Raw genomic sequence first — 14,731 nt, 5'->3', positions numbered from 1 at the left:
GATAAAGAAAGTAAAATTAGATCTATAATTTACACTCTAATAGGAAAATGCTATTAAAAATATTTTCATATTTTCATGTATTAATTGTTAATGTAAAGTCATAAGTTTTCTGGTGCAGTTGCATTGGCAAAAAAAAAAAAAGAAAAAAGATATTAAGAAGAATTATGCAGTAAGCAGTGATTTTTTGGGTCACGTACAAGTAACTTGTAACAGATTCTTGGGTCACTCCCTGAAGAATGAGCAATAGCCACAGAACTAAGTTTGGCCAGAAAAACAGGGGAAGCCAGGTAACCCTTACAATCAAGATAAAATAGTAGTGTTTGTGATTTAGTGTTATCTGCAGCCAGTATAAACATATAATACATTCATGCACACAAAAGGAAAAGACGGAGGATACCTCACAGAGAACTGCTCTGAGTTTACAGAGCGCAAAAGAAGGATCTGTATCACCCTTGTATGCGCATCCTAACCTACACTACCCAGATCTACTGGACCTCTGTATCTGGTGGTTAGTGTTTTTAATAAGAGTATGAAAAAAACCCTGTCCCTGTAATAAAAAGCTTCAATGAAGTATAATAAAATCAGATGTTTAACACATGCAAATGATTTTTAACAGATCACAGAGATCAGATGTTTAGTATGAAACTTTTTTTAAGCGCTGAAGAACAGATATGCTAGAGCACGTCATTGGCAGCTGGCAAAGATGAACAATAGGTATTTGCACCTATCGTCTACAGATGTGTAAAAAACCCCACCATACATCTCTTCCTCAATCACTTAGAAACCATCTGATGTGTTAGTTAATGATTCCCCTCTCTCCACTTCATTCTTCAGACATAAAGGGGTCCCATTTAACATAATCACTTAATAACAGCAAAGTGATGGGTATCAGAACCCTAATTCTTCTAATATTTGCAAAATCCAGCTCTTTGTAATAATAATAACACCATGATAGCAAACTATAAAACTGTGTAATTATACTTTAATTGTATTGTGAGGCATGCATTAATCACAAAGTTTAAGTACCAAGGATGGAATTATAATAATTCTGTAAAACAAATTTAAGCTAGCTAAGTAGGTCAGAACCACTAGCATGCAACAGGAGACCTCTGGGAATTTATCAGTTAATGGCTATTTATGTGCAAATGAGTGCCCTCCAACCCTCCCAAATCCTGTGTAGCTGAAGGGTATTTCTGTTAACCAGGAGCATGCTTAACTGCTGAGGCATAAATTAAACCATTTATTGGAATGATTTTAATTCTTCTCTCCCCCCACCCACTCTTACTACTCCCTCCACCCTCACTAGCAGCACAATTTACAGTATTAATTTACATGGAGATAGGATTGCTGAAGAGTTTTCAGAAATTACTCTGTTTCAAGGAAGGGGTGGGGGATGTGGGGGAAGAGAGAGGAAAAAGAAAAAGAGCAAGAGAAAAAAACTTTCAGTAAGAGACGGTAGCGACGCTATACTTAATCTTCAAATCTTCCAAAGGGCAGGCTGAGTTATTAGAAATTCCAGAGGTTCAGTATCACAGCAGTGCAAACCCTTTCATAATGAACTCTAATGAAACGAAATTCTGTTTTATGTCCGCATGTTCTAAACTTGGAGAAGACAATGAAGCTCAAGGGGGACTGCATCAACTGTATTTTCTGTCGTAATGCTCAGACTGTACACATTTCAAAGGTTTTCTTTCGAGAAAGAAAACAACAAAAATTTCTTGGCTGCAGGAAAAAAAAAAACACCTTCAATTTTTGAGTTTGACTTAGAAAAAAATAGACATTTTTGATGTCTTAGGAAAATAGATACCTTTACAAAATACGCAGAATCAAGATGTATTGAATTTTCACTGTGATGTAAAATGGGGATGATTTACAGACAATATAAATGATTTCTCAACACTTATAATCATAGAAGTAATTCAGTATAGCAAGGTAATGCAAGCATAATCTCAAGATTCACTTTTAGGCTTTTATTTTCCTATGTTTGGGATTTCTTTTCTCTATGCACTTGCACACACTTTCTTGCAAAGCCTAGGGTGCCAGAATAATAAAACAATAAAAGTTTGATTATCCTAACATCAATTAACCGTAGCTCCCCGTTACCCTAAACAGGGTCACGTCTCCTCAATGTCTAATAATTACATTGTAAAATCCCTTGATTGCCTGAATATATTCACTCTCCCTATGACATTTAGATAATCATGGTTGTGCTATAGTTAATTATTATTTAAGAGATGATCACATCGCTTTACTTCCTGATGTCATAATACAAAACTCCATGTAAAAAACACTGAACATGTACACACAGAGAATTTCCTCCCCAAATCAAGCTGTTGTAGAATACCCATGAATATACAGGTGTGGTGTGAATCGGAAGAATTCCCTGGGAGAAAATCTTTAGCAACTTCAAATATTTTAGGCAGCTACCTGGAGTATTTTCAAATGCACATCACCAACAGCTAATCAATATATTCCTGTCCAGGAAAACAAAGAATGCTAATGGAAATATTTGCTTTTATTCTCATGGTTGACTTTTTGTAAGGAAAACCAGACTGCAAAAAGCAGTAAAAGAAAACCTCACTGTCCTGGCAAGCACATATGTACTTGCCTGTTCCTCCCTTCTCCTGCCCCTCAATAAAAGATGATACACGTCCCCGGCTGCAGCGGACGCTCCTGCTTGCTGCGTGCATAATGGCTGCCGTGGCTGCCTGTGTAGTCCCTGCATTACCATACAGTATATGGAGAACCAGGTTTCTGTCTCTTAACACGGATCTGCAAGCACACACATTAAACCAGAGACTTCACACCACTCTCTGATAATAGCCAGAAATTAATAAATGAACAGAACTATCTGACAAAAAAAAAAAGTTCACTCCTCTATTTTCAGAAAGAATTAGCACAGCTGTTATTATCGGAACCTGCGACAAGCCCACGGTTACCTCTCCGTTCCCTACAGTGCAGGGCTGCAGCCTTGATTATGTCTGTAACTTCCAGACATTGGCAGGGTCTCAGCATTGCCCTAAGGCTTTAATTAACCCCAATTAGAGATAAACAGAGCCTTCTGGTTGTGAAAGAGGAGAGAACAGGCAGTATCCTCAGCTTATCCGAGAACTAAGTAAACCACAAGCTGCTTTCTCTACTTGCTCCTCTCAGTAACAACCTCAGGAAGGGACCCACACAAGAACGCGAGACGATGCACGATGTACACCCTGCAGAGTGTGCTTTACTCTTTCCATTTTGTTTTTAGGGAGGATAGGGTGGCCTACTATTTCAGGCTCATTTCACATTAGGCACATTTTCACTTCCCTGGTTTAGTACCACTGGAAAGAAAGCTGAAGCGTTTAGGCATTGGCATTTAATGGCACTTGGACTTGCTCCAAGCCAAATAAAACATGACAATGCACAAGTACATGCTCTGTATCAATTAGCTTTCTCTAGAAAAATCTCTAAAAAAAGCATTTTCAAAGTAGTTTTCTAGACAGATTTCAAGACTTGAACACAAAACCACCAAAACCCCAGCACTCTCCTCAGCAGAGCCACTGTGCTGCACAGACAGCATGAGCCACCCTCAGATTCCCACCCCCATAAATTCCAAGAACTAGTAGGATACAGAAGCACAAGGACTAAACAGGTTGACTTTCCCCCCACAAATAGAATGGGGAAATTAAAAAGAGTGTGGATAACACAAATCAAAATGAATGACAGATTTCCAAAGCTAAATTTTACAGCAGATTAGTTTCAGGTACGGTTTCTTTACCTTCTGATGTCATTGAGTTTTTGTTCCATAAGGAAAAGCACAGAATACTGTTTAGGAAGCATCCTTACTAATCAATCACCAGCCACATCTAGCGCTCCTTAATATCAAACAACAGAAACAGTGAAGGGCTGGGTAGTATCGTAAGAGTCCTTTAGGGAGTTCATCTCAGTAGTCTAGTAAGCTTGCAAAGACTACCCCCCGGCAAATGTTTGTCTAATGCATTGAGTAAAACAATGAAATCGGATTCCATAACTCTCTCTTGCAGCCTGCGACAGTGTTGACATTTGCAGCCTACTCTAAATAACCACATTAAACTTCTGCCCCAAATTAAGCCAATTACTTCTTCACTGGCATGGAGAACAATAGACAACTTGTCATCTTTGCAATGTCCTTCTACAAACTGACTGACTTCTAGCACATCTCCCCCTAACCTTTCTTAGCTAAAACCAGTTCCATCAAACTTCTACAAACTTCCTGCTCTCATCATTCACTTCCCTGACTCTCCAATTTACGAAACATTTATGAATAAATTGAAAACCGACATGTCCAGAACTCCACACACAGCTACAGCTAAAGATGGAATAAGCTCCTCTAACCAGCAGAAGTTTTATTAACACATCCCACAACAACATTTAAATTTATTTACTTTTTCTCAAGCACAGTCACACTAAATCCTGCTTCCTAATATTATACACGCTGTGTGCATCAGAGTAAGACACTGTTAAAAGTTAGACAATAGATAGATGTCAATCAAATTTCAAATTTTCTTACAGCCACAATGGTCTTACAAATTCATGCAAATAAAGGTGAGTACAATGCCCACTCCCCACTCCCTTTTTAAGATACAAGGGAATCCATCTGAGCTACCATTCACAAACAATTTTGATTGCTCTCCCTACGCCAAGCAGAAACCGTGCTAGAGCAGGGACAAAATACTGGAACTTGCAGCTGTCTGCGCTGAGTGGGCAGCAAAGTCTACAAGCAAGGTCAGGACAGACAGGTGGGGTAACAGCTATGGTAGCTACCTCACTGTAACCAACGCCAGATGCGGAGATCCCCTTGGTGTCTCTCACCTCATGGCGCACACAACCTTCCCAGACTTTGACGGTACGGCTGCCACACCAAGCATTCCGTATGTTGTATTAGCATTTCTCCTTCTTAATTTCAGTACTTGGCCTTCACCATTTCTTCTTGCTAATTTTTTTTTTTTTTTAAATATCAAAGTAACTTTAAATTCTAGTTCTGCTTTCCATTTGAACACGGAGAACTACTCTATAACTTTTGCCAATATACAAACTCAGATAAACTCTGTAACTCATTTTCATCTACTACAATTAGTTGTGCTAAACAGTTCCTCATTTTCAGTGATCTGAAGTGATGCCATTAAACATTGATAATACTAAGATAACACAAGTAACACTGAAGCCTCACACTAATTACGTTCTTTATGAAAATTTTGTCTCATTCCCATAGATCATACCATTTTACAGACTAACTGTTTGTACTTGCAAGCCTGCTGTTTTCTTGCAAGCCTGCTGTTTTCTTTTCCTTTTTGTTACAATACTCAGAAACAAATAAACTGGAAGTTGTTTTATGTCCCAGAAGAAATTTCATCATGAGCAAAAGCATCCCAGATGAACAAGAATCAAATAGTATATAGCCAGAAAACAGAAAAATAGAAAACAGTAAGCAGAAAACACAGAATGTATTTAGATTCATCCCTTTTTTTCATTTACTCACTGGTTTCATGAGAGCACCAAATTGCTTTTGCTGATGAGGTAGTCCCATAAGTTAGTAGTAAGAGAAGCTGACACTGGTAGGTTACAGCTGTCAGTAACAGAATCTGAAACAAATTTGTAAAAATGAAGCAAGTGGCTATTTATCATCATTGTAGCTATTACAGAATTTCCAAAGCACCAATGATGGAGGTGGGGGGAACAAAACCTAAAAGCTTGTTCTGCTGAACCACTGAACTGAATCTTTCAGAACTGCACAAATCTGGCAGGTGCTTTGCTTGCTTTTCATTTTCTTCCATTAAGACAAGTATATTCATGTGTTCAGTTAGCATAAGGATTCTCCTCTGTGCTCGTTCAGAATTTTTTCTGCTCTTTAAAGGTCAACTTTCTTTAAAACACGCAGGCACAAATTAAGTCTTCTCTCCAGAGATCACCTCCTTTCACAGGGGCTAGCAATGGAGAGAAGAGTACAAAGGGAAAAATTTTGTGTGAAGCAGAGACACACCTGTATAGTTCAGCGCATGTAGACGACTCGTCTAACCCTTCTTGAAGACGACAGAGGCTTGCTCTTGTCCCAAAATGTACACTTGATATTTTATGATTCAGGTTTGTGATTCTCTGCTAAAAGAAGAGACAAGAAACAGAGGGGAATAGATGGGCAGAGGTACAGAGTGCACTTTGGTATGCCAGAGAGCCTGAGAACATCGTCCCAAGCCGGCTATCCATCCGCTTTCTCCATCCTTCTGCACAGACTGTCAGTAGGAGGCAGCATTGACTCTGACAGCAGCAGCCCTGCACCGCAAAGTAGTTGGGAGCTAGCTTCATTCTTCTGTCATTATATAAGCAAGATGACACTGTTCTCTAATCCAGCCAAAGCTGATAAGTACCATCAACCTGTCACTTCCTACATTTCAAATTCTAACATTGCAGCATCAAAGAGTTTTTACATTTCGATTTCTTTTGCTGGCAGCGGTCGGTAGCCTCTCATTCTCCCACGGTGTTCTAATGCAGCATTTGCACACCGGGGTTACTCCCAGCCTGAATAGCAGGTCATCCCCTACTCACTGAGCTCATCTGCGGCCCATGTGCTAGGCAATTTAGATCCAATCAGCCCTTATTTAGCTCAAGAGTAATGAGCAGCATAGTGACACAGACTTAAGCCTGACCCTCAGGACACTGCTCATCAAGCAGTAAAACTGTGACAAAATCATTCATCTTCCACCCGCTGGCAAGAAATAATACTCGCACTCACTGTATTACTTTTTCAAGATATAGAAAAAAAAAAGTCCTGAATTTTCATGATGTGAGACATTAATTTGCAGAAAGCTGAATTCCCTTAAACCCCCCTGTTGCTATGAGCTCACCAGGGGGAAATAGGCCTTAGGAGACTGAAATGGAATAAAGAAAATTGCTTCAGCTTTCTGTTCATTTTAAATAAGCCTTAAATCTGACAAGAGATATCCTAAAGAGAGAAGAAATATATATCTTGTAAGGTAACGAAGAAACAATCAAAATTAAGAGATTAGAAGGCTACTTGCATATAATGGTTTTATTGGCAAAAGTATTTCTTTGTTTAACATCCACAAGAAAAAAATACTCCATATGAAAAACCATTCTCACACCTTGTGTGAAGAATAAAAGAAGGAAAACTGAGAAGAAAGTTAATTTGGGGAAAAGAGTTTCAAAAGTGAGACACTTCCATCAGAAAACAAATCTGCGCTTTATGTCCTTCAGGGAGCACATATTTCTCTAAAAAACTGCAGGGTCCCAAGCAGCAGGTTCTCAGTATACCTGGATATGATTTTACTCTCTTTTTTTTTGCTGGATTTTCTCTTTACTCAACAGTAAGTCTTGTACTGCTTTCAGGTAGGCCACAGAGCTTAGGACTAATTTTTGGTAGATAAAATAGATAACAATGGATGAAACACAGGAAAGCGTTTCAATCTGTAGCACAAAGGACAGAGCTGTGTATCTTCATGACTGATGTACGAGTACTAGACTTGAGTATCTTTAGGTTCAGATGTCCACTAAGACTGGCTTTGTTTGGGCATCAACAATCAGAAGGTCCTTTGACAGCTTTTGTTGTTTCAGTTTGTTCTTAACATGATTCTAGAATAGGATAGGATATATGAGTTGGAAGGAACCTGCAAGGACCATCTAATCCAACTGCCTAACCAATTCAGGGCTGACCAAAAGCTAAAACAAATTAAGGGCATTGTCCAAATGTCTCTTGAACACTGACAGGCTTGGGGCATCAACCACCTCTCCAGGAAGCCTGTTCCAGTGTGTCTCCACCTTCTCGGGAAAGAAATGCTTCCTAATGTCCAGTCTGAACCTCTCCGGAGCAGATTTGAACCATTCCCATATGTCCTGTCACTGGATCCCAGGGAGAAGAGCTCAGCACCTCCCTCTTCACGTCCCATCCTCAGGAAGCTGTAGGGAGCAGTGAGGTCATCCCTCAGCCTCGTGTTCTCCAAACTAGACAAGCCCAAAGTCCTCAGTGCTGCTCACAGGACATGCTTTCCAACCCTTTCACTGGCTTTGTTGTCCTCCTTCTAAGGCAGATGCTCTCTATTACATCTTAAACACCAATACGAAATGGATTTTAATCAATTATTCAGCTTTCACATGGCCGCCTACTGATTCAAGGAAATGGACAGTGAGAAGTGGAAGTGAATATTCTTGCAAACGTGAACCAATGCTAGACATACACCAGAACCTTCTATAAGCAAAGTACTAGGTGCACAGCTCCAGTGCACACTGTCCCGCATTTCACTCCTTTGTATAGTAATACTCTCAGAGCAGAGGATGCACAATCAAAACACATGTCGGTTTTAGATAGTCATCTTTGAAGATCAGAATACAAGGGATAAAGGTATAAATCACAGAATCACAAGATGGTAGGGGTTGGAAAGGACCTCTGGAGATCATCTAGTCCAACTCCCCTACTAAAAGCAGGTTCACCTAGAGCAGGCTGCACAGGATCACATCCAGGCAGGTTTTGAATATCTCCAGAGGAGACTCCACAACCTCTCTGGGTGGCCTGTTCCAGTGCTCTGTCCCTCAATGTAAAGAACTTTTTCCTCGTGTTGAGGCGGAACTTCCTGTGCTCCAGTTTGTGCCCGTTGCCTCTTGTCCTGTCACTGGGCACCACTGAAAAGAGCCTGGCTCTGTCCTCTTGACACCCACCCTTTAGATATTCATAAGTGTTGATAAGGTCCCCTCTCAGCCTTCTCTTCTCCAGGCTAAAGAGCCCCAGGTCTCTCAGCCTTTCCTTGTAGGATAGACGCTCCAGTCTCTCCATCATCTTAGTAGCCCTCTGCTGGACTCTCTCCAGTAGTTCCCTGTCTCTCTTGAACTGGGCAGACCAGAACTGGACACAGTAAATAAAACATTATTTTAGACCAAAAAAAACCAGAAAAAAAGAATAACCTCTAATCCCACATAAAGTAGGAGGAAGAAAAAAGAAATTCAGTTTGAATTACCAGAGCCACACCTTAAGGCAAGAACAGTAGCTAAGAACACACCCAGTATTTCCACAGAAAATGGTAACAGATTACTTTTAAGGATTTAGACATCACAAATCTCTCAAAATGCTGCTATATTCTAAAACAGTGCTTGCTTTCCATGCTTTAAAGCATTTAGAGATTAGATTTTCTTTACACTTATTCAAACCTCAGTTTTATTAATGGAATAACTGAACTTAAAAAAAAAAAACAACAAGGAAAAAAAAAAACCCTAAAAATACTTTAAACCACAGGTCAAGTTAGCACAGCAAGGCACACTTGCTCTCCAAGCATAAGATCTATGTTGTGAACTCAAAAAGTAAAGACTTATTTTCTTTGTCCACACAGGTAGACAAAGTTCATAGCAACTTTTAATGACTTTCTAATGATCATTCATTAAGCCTAGGAGATCTTAGAGCCAAACTAAGATCTTCTGACTCTCAGTTCAGTGGTTTAGTCACAGAGTTGCCCTCTGTGCTTATCAGGACATCACAGATGGTAGCTCTAAATATACTCAACGGGATGGGTAAGAGGAGACTCATGATCTTCCAAACTCTTCTGGATACAATTTTCACAAGTTCAGCATCAGAAAATACATTTTACAAAGACTAACACTAAAACCCCTGAGGGGGAAGAAAAGGAGGGAGGAGAGAGGACCTTTCTATTCTCCTCCTGAGCTTATCTGCTGACTTACATGGTAACAGAGAGGGGGAGAGAGGCTTCTGTTGGTCTTGGAAAGCTTCCCGCAGGCTGTTTTGATGGCAAGTACAACGCAAAAAAAAAAATTACAAATGACTATACATTTCCATAGCAAAGATATACTGGATAATCCATTCCTACTGTGATTTCTTTCACAACCTCAAGGCTAGACACACTCTAACAGATAGAAACATCCAGTTCTGCTGTTATCCATTGCCTAATTATTAATGTAACTTTTAATTAGACAGGTTTACCTGATTAATACTTCCGTAGAGCTTATGAAATTTACACACTGAAATATTCAATAACTTTTCATGTTCTTCAACACTGGCAGAACAGTACAAACAGGTATAAACATGGAAGAAACGTTTTAAAAATAAAATTACCATTTGTTATTAGCTTTCTGGTACTTCTCATTTCTCCTATAGGAATCAGTAGCAAGTCTCCCTGAAACTAGGCAAAGATGTTTGGAGTACAGCAGTGACTTTACACCTGGGCATGTACTTGCATTTTATAATCCTTCTAATATACTGCAGAACCCAAACGCCAGGATGATGATAATGAGAGAAAGCTCATGTCAGAGCAATACCTGATTACAATAAAAGACATTTCAACACGAATCAAGCACTTTTAAGAATAACATTGCAATGCTGGAACCTACTGTTTCCAGGCACTCAGCAGATTTCTCCGAGTCTGCGTCCATTTTTACAGCAAGTTCTGCCAAATCCATTAAATGCCCGTATTTTTATTAACCTAGGGTTTCTTTTTGTGTCGTGAGGCACTCAGGTGACAGTGCTTTGGAACAAATGAAAGCACACATGGGCAAGCATCCTGCATTTACCTTTCATTAAAAGAAAAAAAAAAAAAAAAAATCAGGATTCTAAAATCCTGCTTAAAAACAGAAACAAAAACTAAAGGAAAAACTTATGTCTGAGCTAGAAGCTGAATCCTCCAAGTAAAAATAGGAAGGAAGTGTTTTGCATTTTTATTTTGGGGAGTTTCTTGGCTGTTTACTGTTGATTTTACGTATGTTTTTAAAAACGAGACTGTATTAAAATACAATCTTACACTTCATACTAAATCTCACTGTGAAGATCAAATACATGGAAGTGCCAGCAAGTAGCATCTTGTTTCCAATTATCTACTCACCACATATCGAAAACTCATAAAAATGAATTTTCCTGCCAAGTCATAGTTCTGTAAATATATGGACACCAAAATAATCATAATGATAACTATATAAAAAAAAAGCTTTTAAACAGGTTATTTAAAACAGTCTAAGCACAGGTAAATAGAACAGTCAAAAGCTACCAGTACTTTCCTAGCAGACAAGAAAAACCTGGAAAGGGTTATTTTAAAACACTGTAGTGTAAAAATGGTGAATTCAGGTGGGGGTCTCTTTTCAGATGCCTTTTAAGAAAAAAGAAAGGAAGGAAACAAGCGCACTTTCAAAACCTTGTATGCCAAGTTTTAGCCCAGAGCAAGTTTTCACTGTTATGTTACAAACCCACGAAAATAAAGGTTTATAATGGAAATGCTGACAGACTCTTAACATAGCAGCATGGATAGCTATAATTAAAGAAGAGCTTTTGGCTACACCTCATTCTGCAAATTAAAGATTGCCATTTTTACGATATCCTCAGATAAAAACAACTGGGAAACTGGAATGTGATTCTAGCAATCCAACAAGATATGTTAAAGGCAATTGCTAAAACTATTTGACGTTTTAAGCTGTAAATACTGAGGCAGTTAACATAACCAAGTCAGTATTTTCATAATGCTACTTAATCAGCAGTAAAGAATGCTCCTATGAGCCATCATCTGGGGTTAGCAGAAAGTAGCACATGAAGTTATTATTTCCTAACAGCCTAGAGGGAGCCGCTTCCCTCTTTAATCAGTGATCTCACTTCCTTCCTACCTGTAAATTCCCTGTAATCAGTTATAAAATTATTAGAGGGAGTGTGAAGAAAAGATACATTTATGAAAGTCTTATCTTATATCTGCCTGGGTTTAGAAAATGGGAGAGAGAACAGCATTGAACCATTCCATCCGAGTTTGCAGACCACACCTAATCAGTCTGGTTAAGCCAATAACAGTTTAACATCTGGTTCGCACAAAGTCATCTAAATCTTCTGAACCAAGAAAGTGGTTTAGTGTTGTTTTACTTGTACGGCAACAGAGGACTATTTTCAGTGAGTCTGACGAAGTGGCAGAGAGAACCAGTAACATATCCTCTATACAACCTGAAGATCAAAGTGTTTTATAAATGTTGAGGAATTAAGCTGCTCTGTAGATGGGATAAATAGGTAGGTAACAGCAACCAAATGTATAAATGCAGAAGCTGAAATAAATAACTGTTAAAAACAAGGCTCTAAATCTTTCTCATACCAATATTTGAATGTGTTGGTAATTCAAATATTTCAGCAGACCTGCTTTTTGTAAGAAAAGGTACAATTACTGTCCTGTCCCTTGTCTGTGATGACCCAGGAACTCTGTACTGAACTTCTATGTCCCCCTCTCTGAGTTACAAGAGGACCACATAAGCCCCAGCTCTCAAAAGCTTCGAAATAATACCAAGTTATGAAATAGGCAACTTTTCCACCAGTCTCAAATTTCTCTCTATTTCATCTTTAAAAACAACACAACAAATGCTGTGTATTAGCTAATGGAGAAAACGTCAAAGTATTTTTGAAGTCTCCAATTTATTCCTGTAAATACATTCAGTTGAACTGAAATAATAAATAATAAATCAACTAAACTTAGTTTCGTCCTTCATCTTTTTTCAAAAGACTTCCTGAAAAACAGTTGTCTTTGGACGTATAAGCTATTGACAGCTGCAGTCAAACTACTACACAATAACAAAGAACCTAGTTAAAGAGAGATCTTGCATATGGGCCTCACTGTTCCTATTATGCACTCTTCCACAGCTCCTTCCACGTATTTCAGTCTTGCACATTTGAAGTAATGGCAGATCAATAGCTGCCTCTTAATATCTTACAAAAAAAAAAAAAAAAGCAGTTTGGGCTTCAAACTGGAGGAGTACTTCTCAAAGGCATCAGTAGATAAAAATATGCTTATTGAAGGGCACTGTGGATGTTGAAAACTGAACTAGTACATCAAAGCAAAGCTGCTTGAAAGTGGTAAAATACGATTTCCTTCTTTCCTATCGAACCCCAGACAAGTATTTAAATCTCTGTAACTGTTATATTTGATTGCAACCTCAGTGAAAGAAAAAAAATAGAATGAGGAGTCTGAAAAACAGAACAGATTCAATGAAGAAAAAAAAAACAACAGAAAAACAAAAAGAAAATTAAACAAATCACACCAAAACCCACCTAACTTAAGTCATTTAGTACAGATAATAATTTTGAAATTTCCTGTGCCAAAAGAAACGTGGTATTGTCTGAAATAGTAGCATCCGGATGGCTTTCTACAGAGCCACTAATTCATAACAAAGTATCAGGGATGTCAAACCTAACACCCTGAAATAGTTAGGACACGTTTTTAAGATTCTAAATGCAGTGAGGTACTGGTGGGTTTTGAAATTTAACATATCATTCACAGTCCTCCAGAGATTTCTCTTTCCTTTTACTCTATTTCAGTAAGAAATTAATACGAACTACAGTTTAACACTAAACACAAAACCCAACATGCCCGTCTGTATCCACAATTTAACTAAATAACTTACCGAAGTCTGGCTAGAACAACCTGAAGAAAATTTAGGACCAAACTCAGTTCAGCTCCTCGACAAGCAGGCAGCAGCATACTAAAGCCATCATTCAGCAACTTTTCCTCAGAAAGGCTCAAGTAGCAGCTGGTCTCAAACACTTCTTGGACACCATCAATGTAAGTTGAAAGGAGAGTCCAGAGATTTTGTTTCTGTGTGTTGTCATTTTTCCGTACTAAAAACTCCTTTGCCTTCTCACGGAAAGCATTTGAGAGTTTCTCAGCTAGGACACTGATGTCCATGTTCTTCTCAACGTAAATCAAAAGGAAAGCAAAATGACCTCTCCAGATGAGAGCCCTTTGAGACACGGTAACGGAGGATGGAGTCAGGAAATCCAAAAGATCCAATACTCGACTCACTATGTCTTCTGTCTCTGCAACGATCGCCAGCATGAGAAACAGGTTTAAAAAGTTCTGCAGTCCCACTTCTGTCAGCTCCTGCATTCTTCTTCGATGGAACTTGGAATAAATTCTACATTAAAAAACCAAACAAACAAAAACAGGAAAGAGAAAGTTTGTTAAAGGACGCAATTTTCTATTAGCCTGATAGACTAAAATTGTATTTTCATGCTTTTAGTTCACAGTTATCCTCTTCCAATAACCCTTGAATTTTAAATATTCTCTTTTCCCTCCCTTCTTCTACTCTTTTGGCTACTGGAACAATATTGCTATTTCATTTTCTGCTCCTAACACATTAAGAGTTTTCAACCACAGGTACAGCCTAACCCTTCTCCCTTATCCAACCTCTAATACAAAGTTGAGCACAATGTTATGAGCTGACTCTCTCTACTTTGTCTGTGATGGATGTCCTCCGTACCACACCTTCACATCAATCAAATTTAGCCCATGAGGGCTGCTGGGAAAGTAAGTTGCCAAGTGGTATCTCTTTGCAACAGCACACAGTTCCTGTACCGAACTTCTTCCCTAGAAACAACTTTATTTCCATGTGGCACACAGAAGACACCAAAAAAAAAAAAAAAAAAAGACCAGGGACCCTCCTTCCTTTAGCTACTGATTTCTGTTCTTATGTTATAGTGCCAGAGCTGCTGTGATCAAAGGCTCACCTACCTAACCATCATTGTAGTACAAGGGAGAGGAATATTTCTGATGGAAAGCTCCTTTTCTCCACTGAGCTTCGCCAAAGTCTGTACCGACCTGTATTGTACACCTACTGTACGGACTATGGACTACAAGTTCGGGAGAAAACAGGGAAACTGAGGTATTTGCAAAAGAAACTTCTCTCCAGCAGGAAGATGTTAAGAAACTTTAAGCTGTATTGCTTATATGACAATGCTCAAGTCATACAT

At 38.8% G+C, this 14,731-nt stretch overlaps 1 protein-coding gene across 1 annotated transcript in view; it reads right to left on the bottom strand.

Annotated features, from left to right (window-relative positions):
• The window catches only part of MMS22L (MMS22 like, DNA repair protein), a 95,639-nt gene that overhangs the window by 45,722 nt on the left and 35,186 nt on the right, over positions 1-14,731 (bottom strand). Inside the window, exon 13 of the mRNA XM_086461353.1 lies at positions 13,387-13,896. Coding sequence (XP_086317479.1) covers positions 13,387-13,896 — 510 coding nt within the window. The remainder of the gene's footprint in view (positions 1-13,386; positions 13,897-14,731) is intronic.

Source organism: Leptosomus discolor, chromosome 2 (assembly GCF_034619465.1).
Source record: "Leptosomus discolor isolate bLepDis1 chromosome 2, bLepDis1.hap2, whole genome shotgun sequence".
In the NCBI taxonomy this organism is placed as follows: Eukaryota; Metazoa; Chordata; class Aves; order Leptosomiformes; family Leptosomidae; genus Leptosomus; species Leptosomus discolor.
This window is presented reverse-complemented; position numbering and strand designations above follow the sequence as displayed.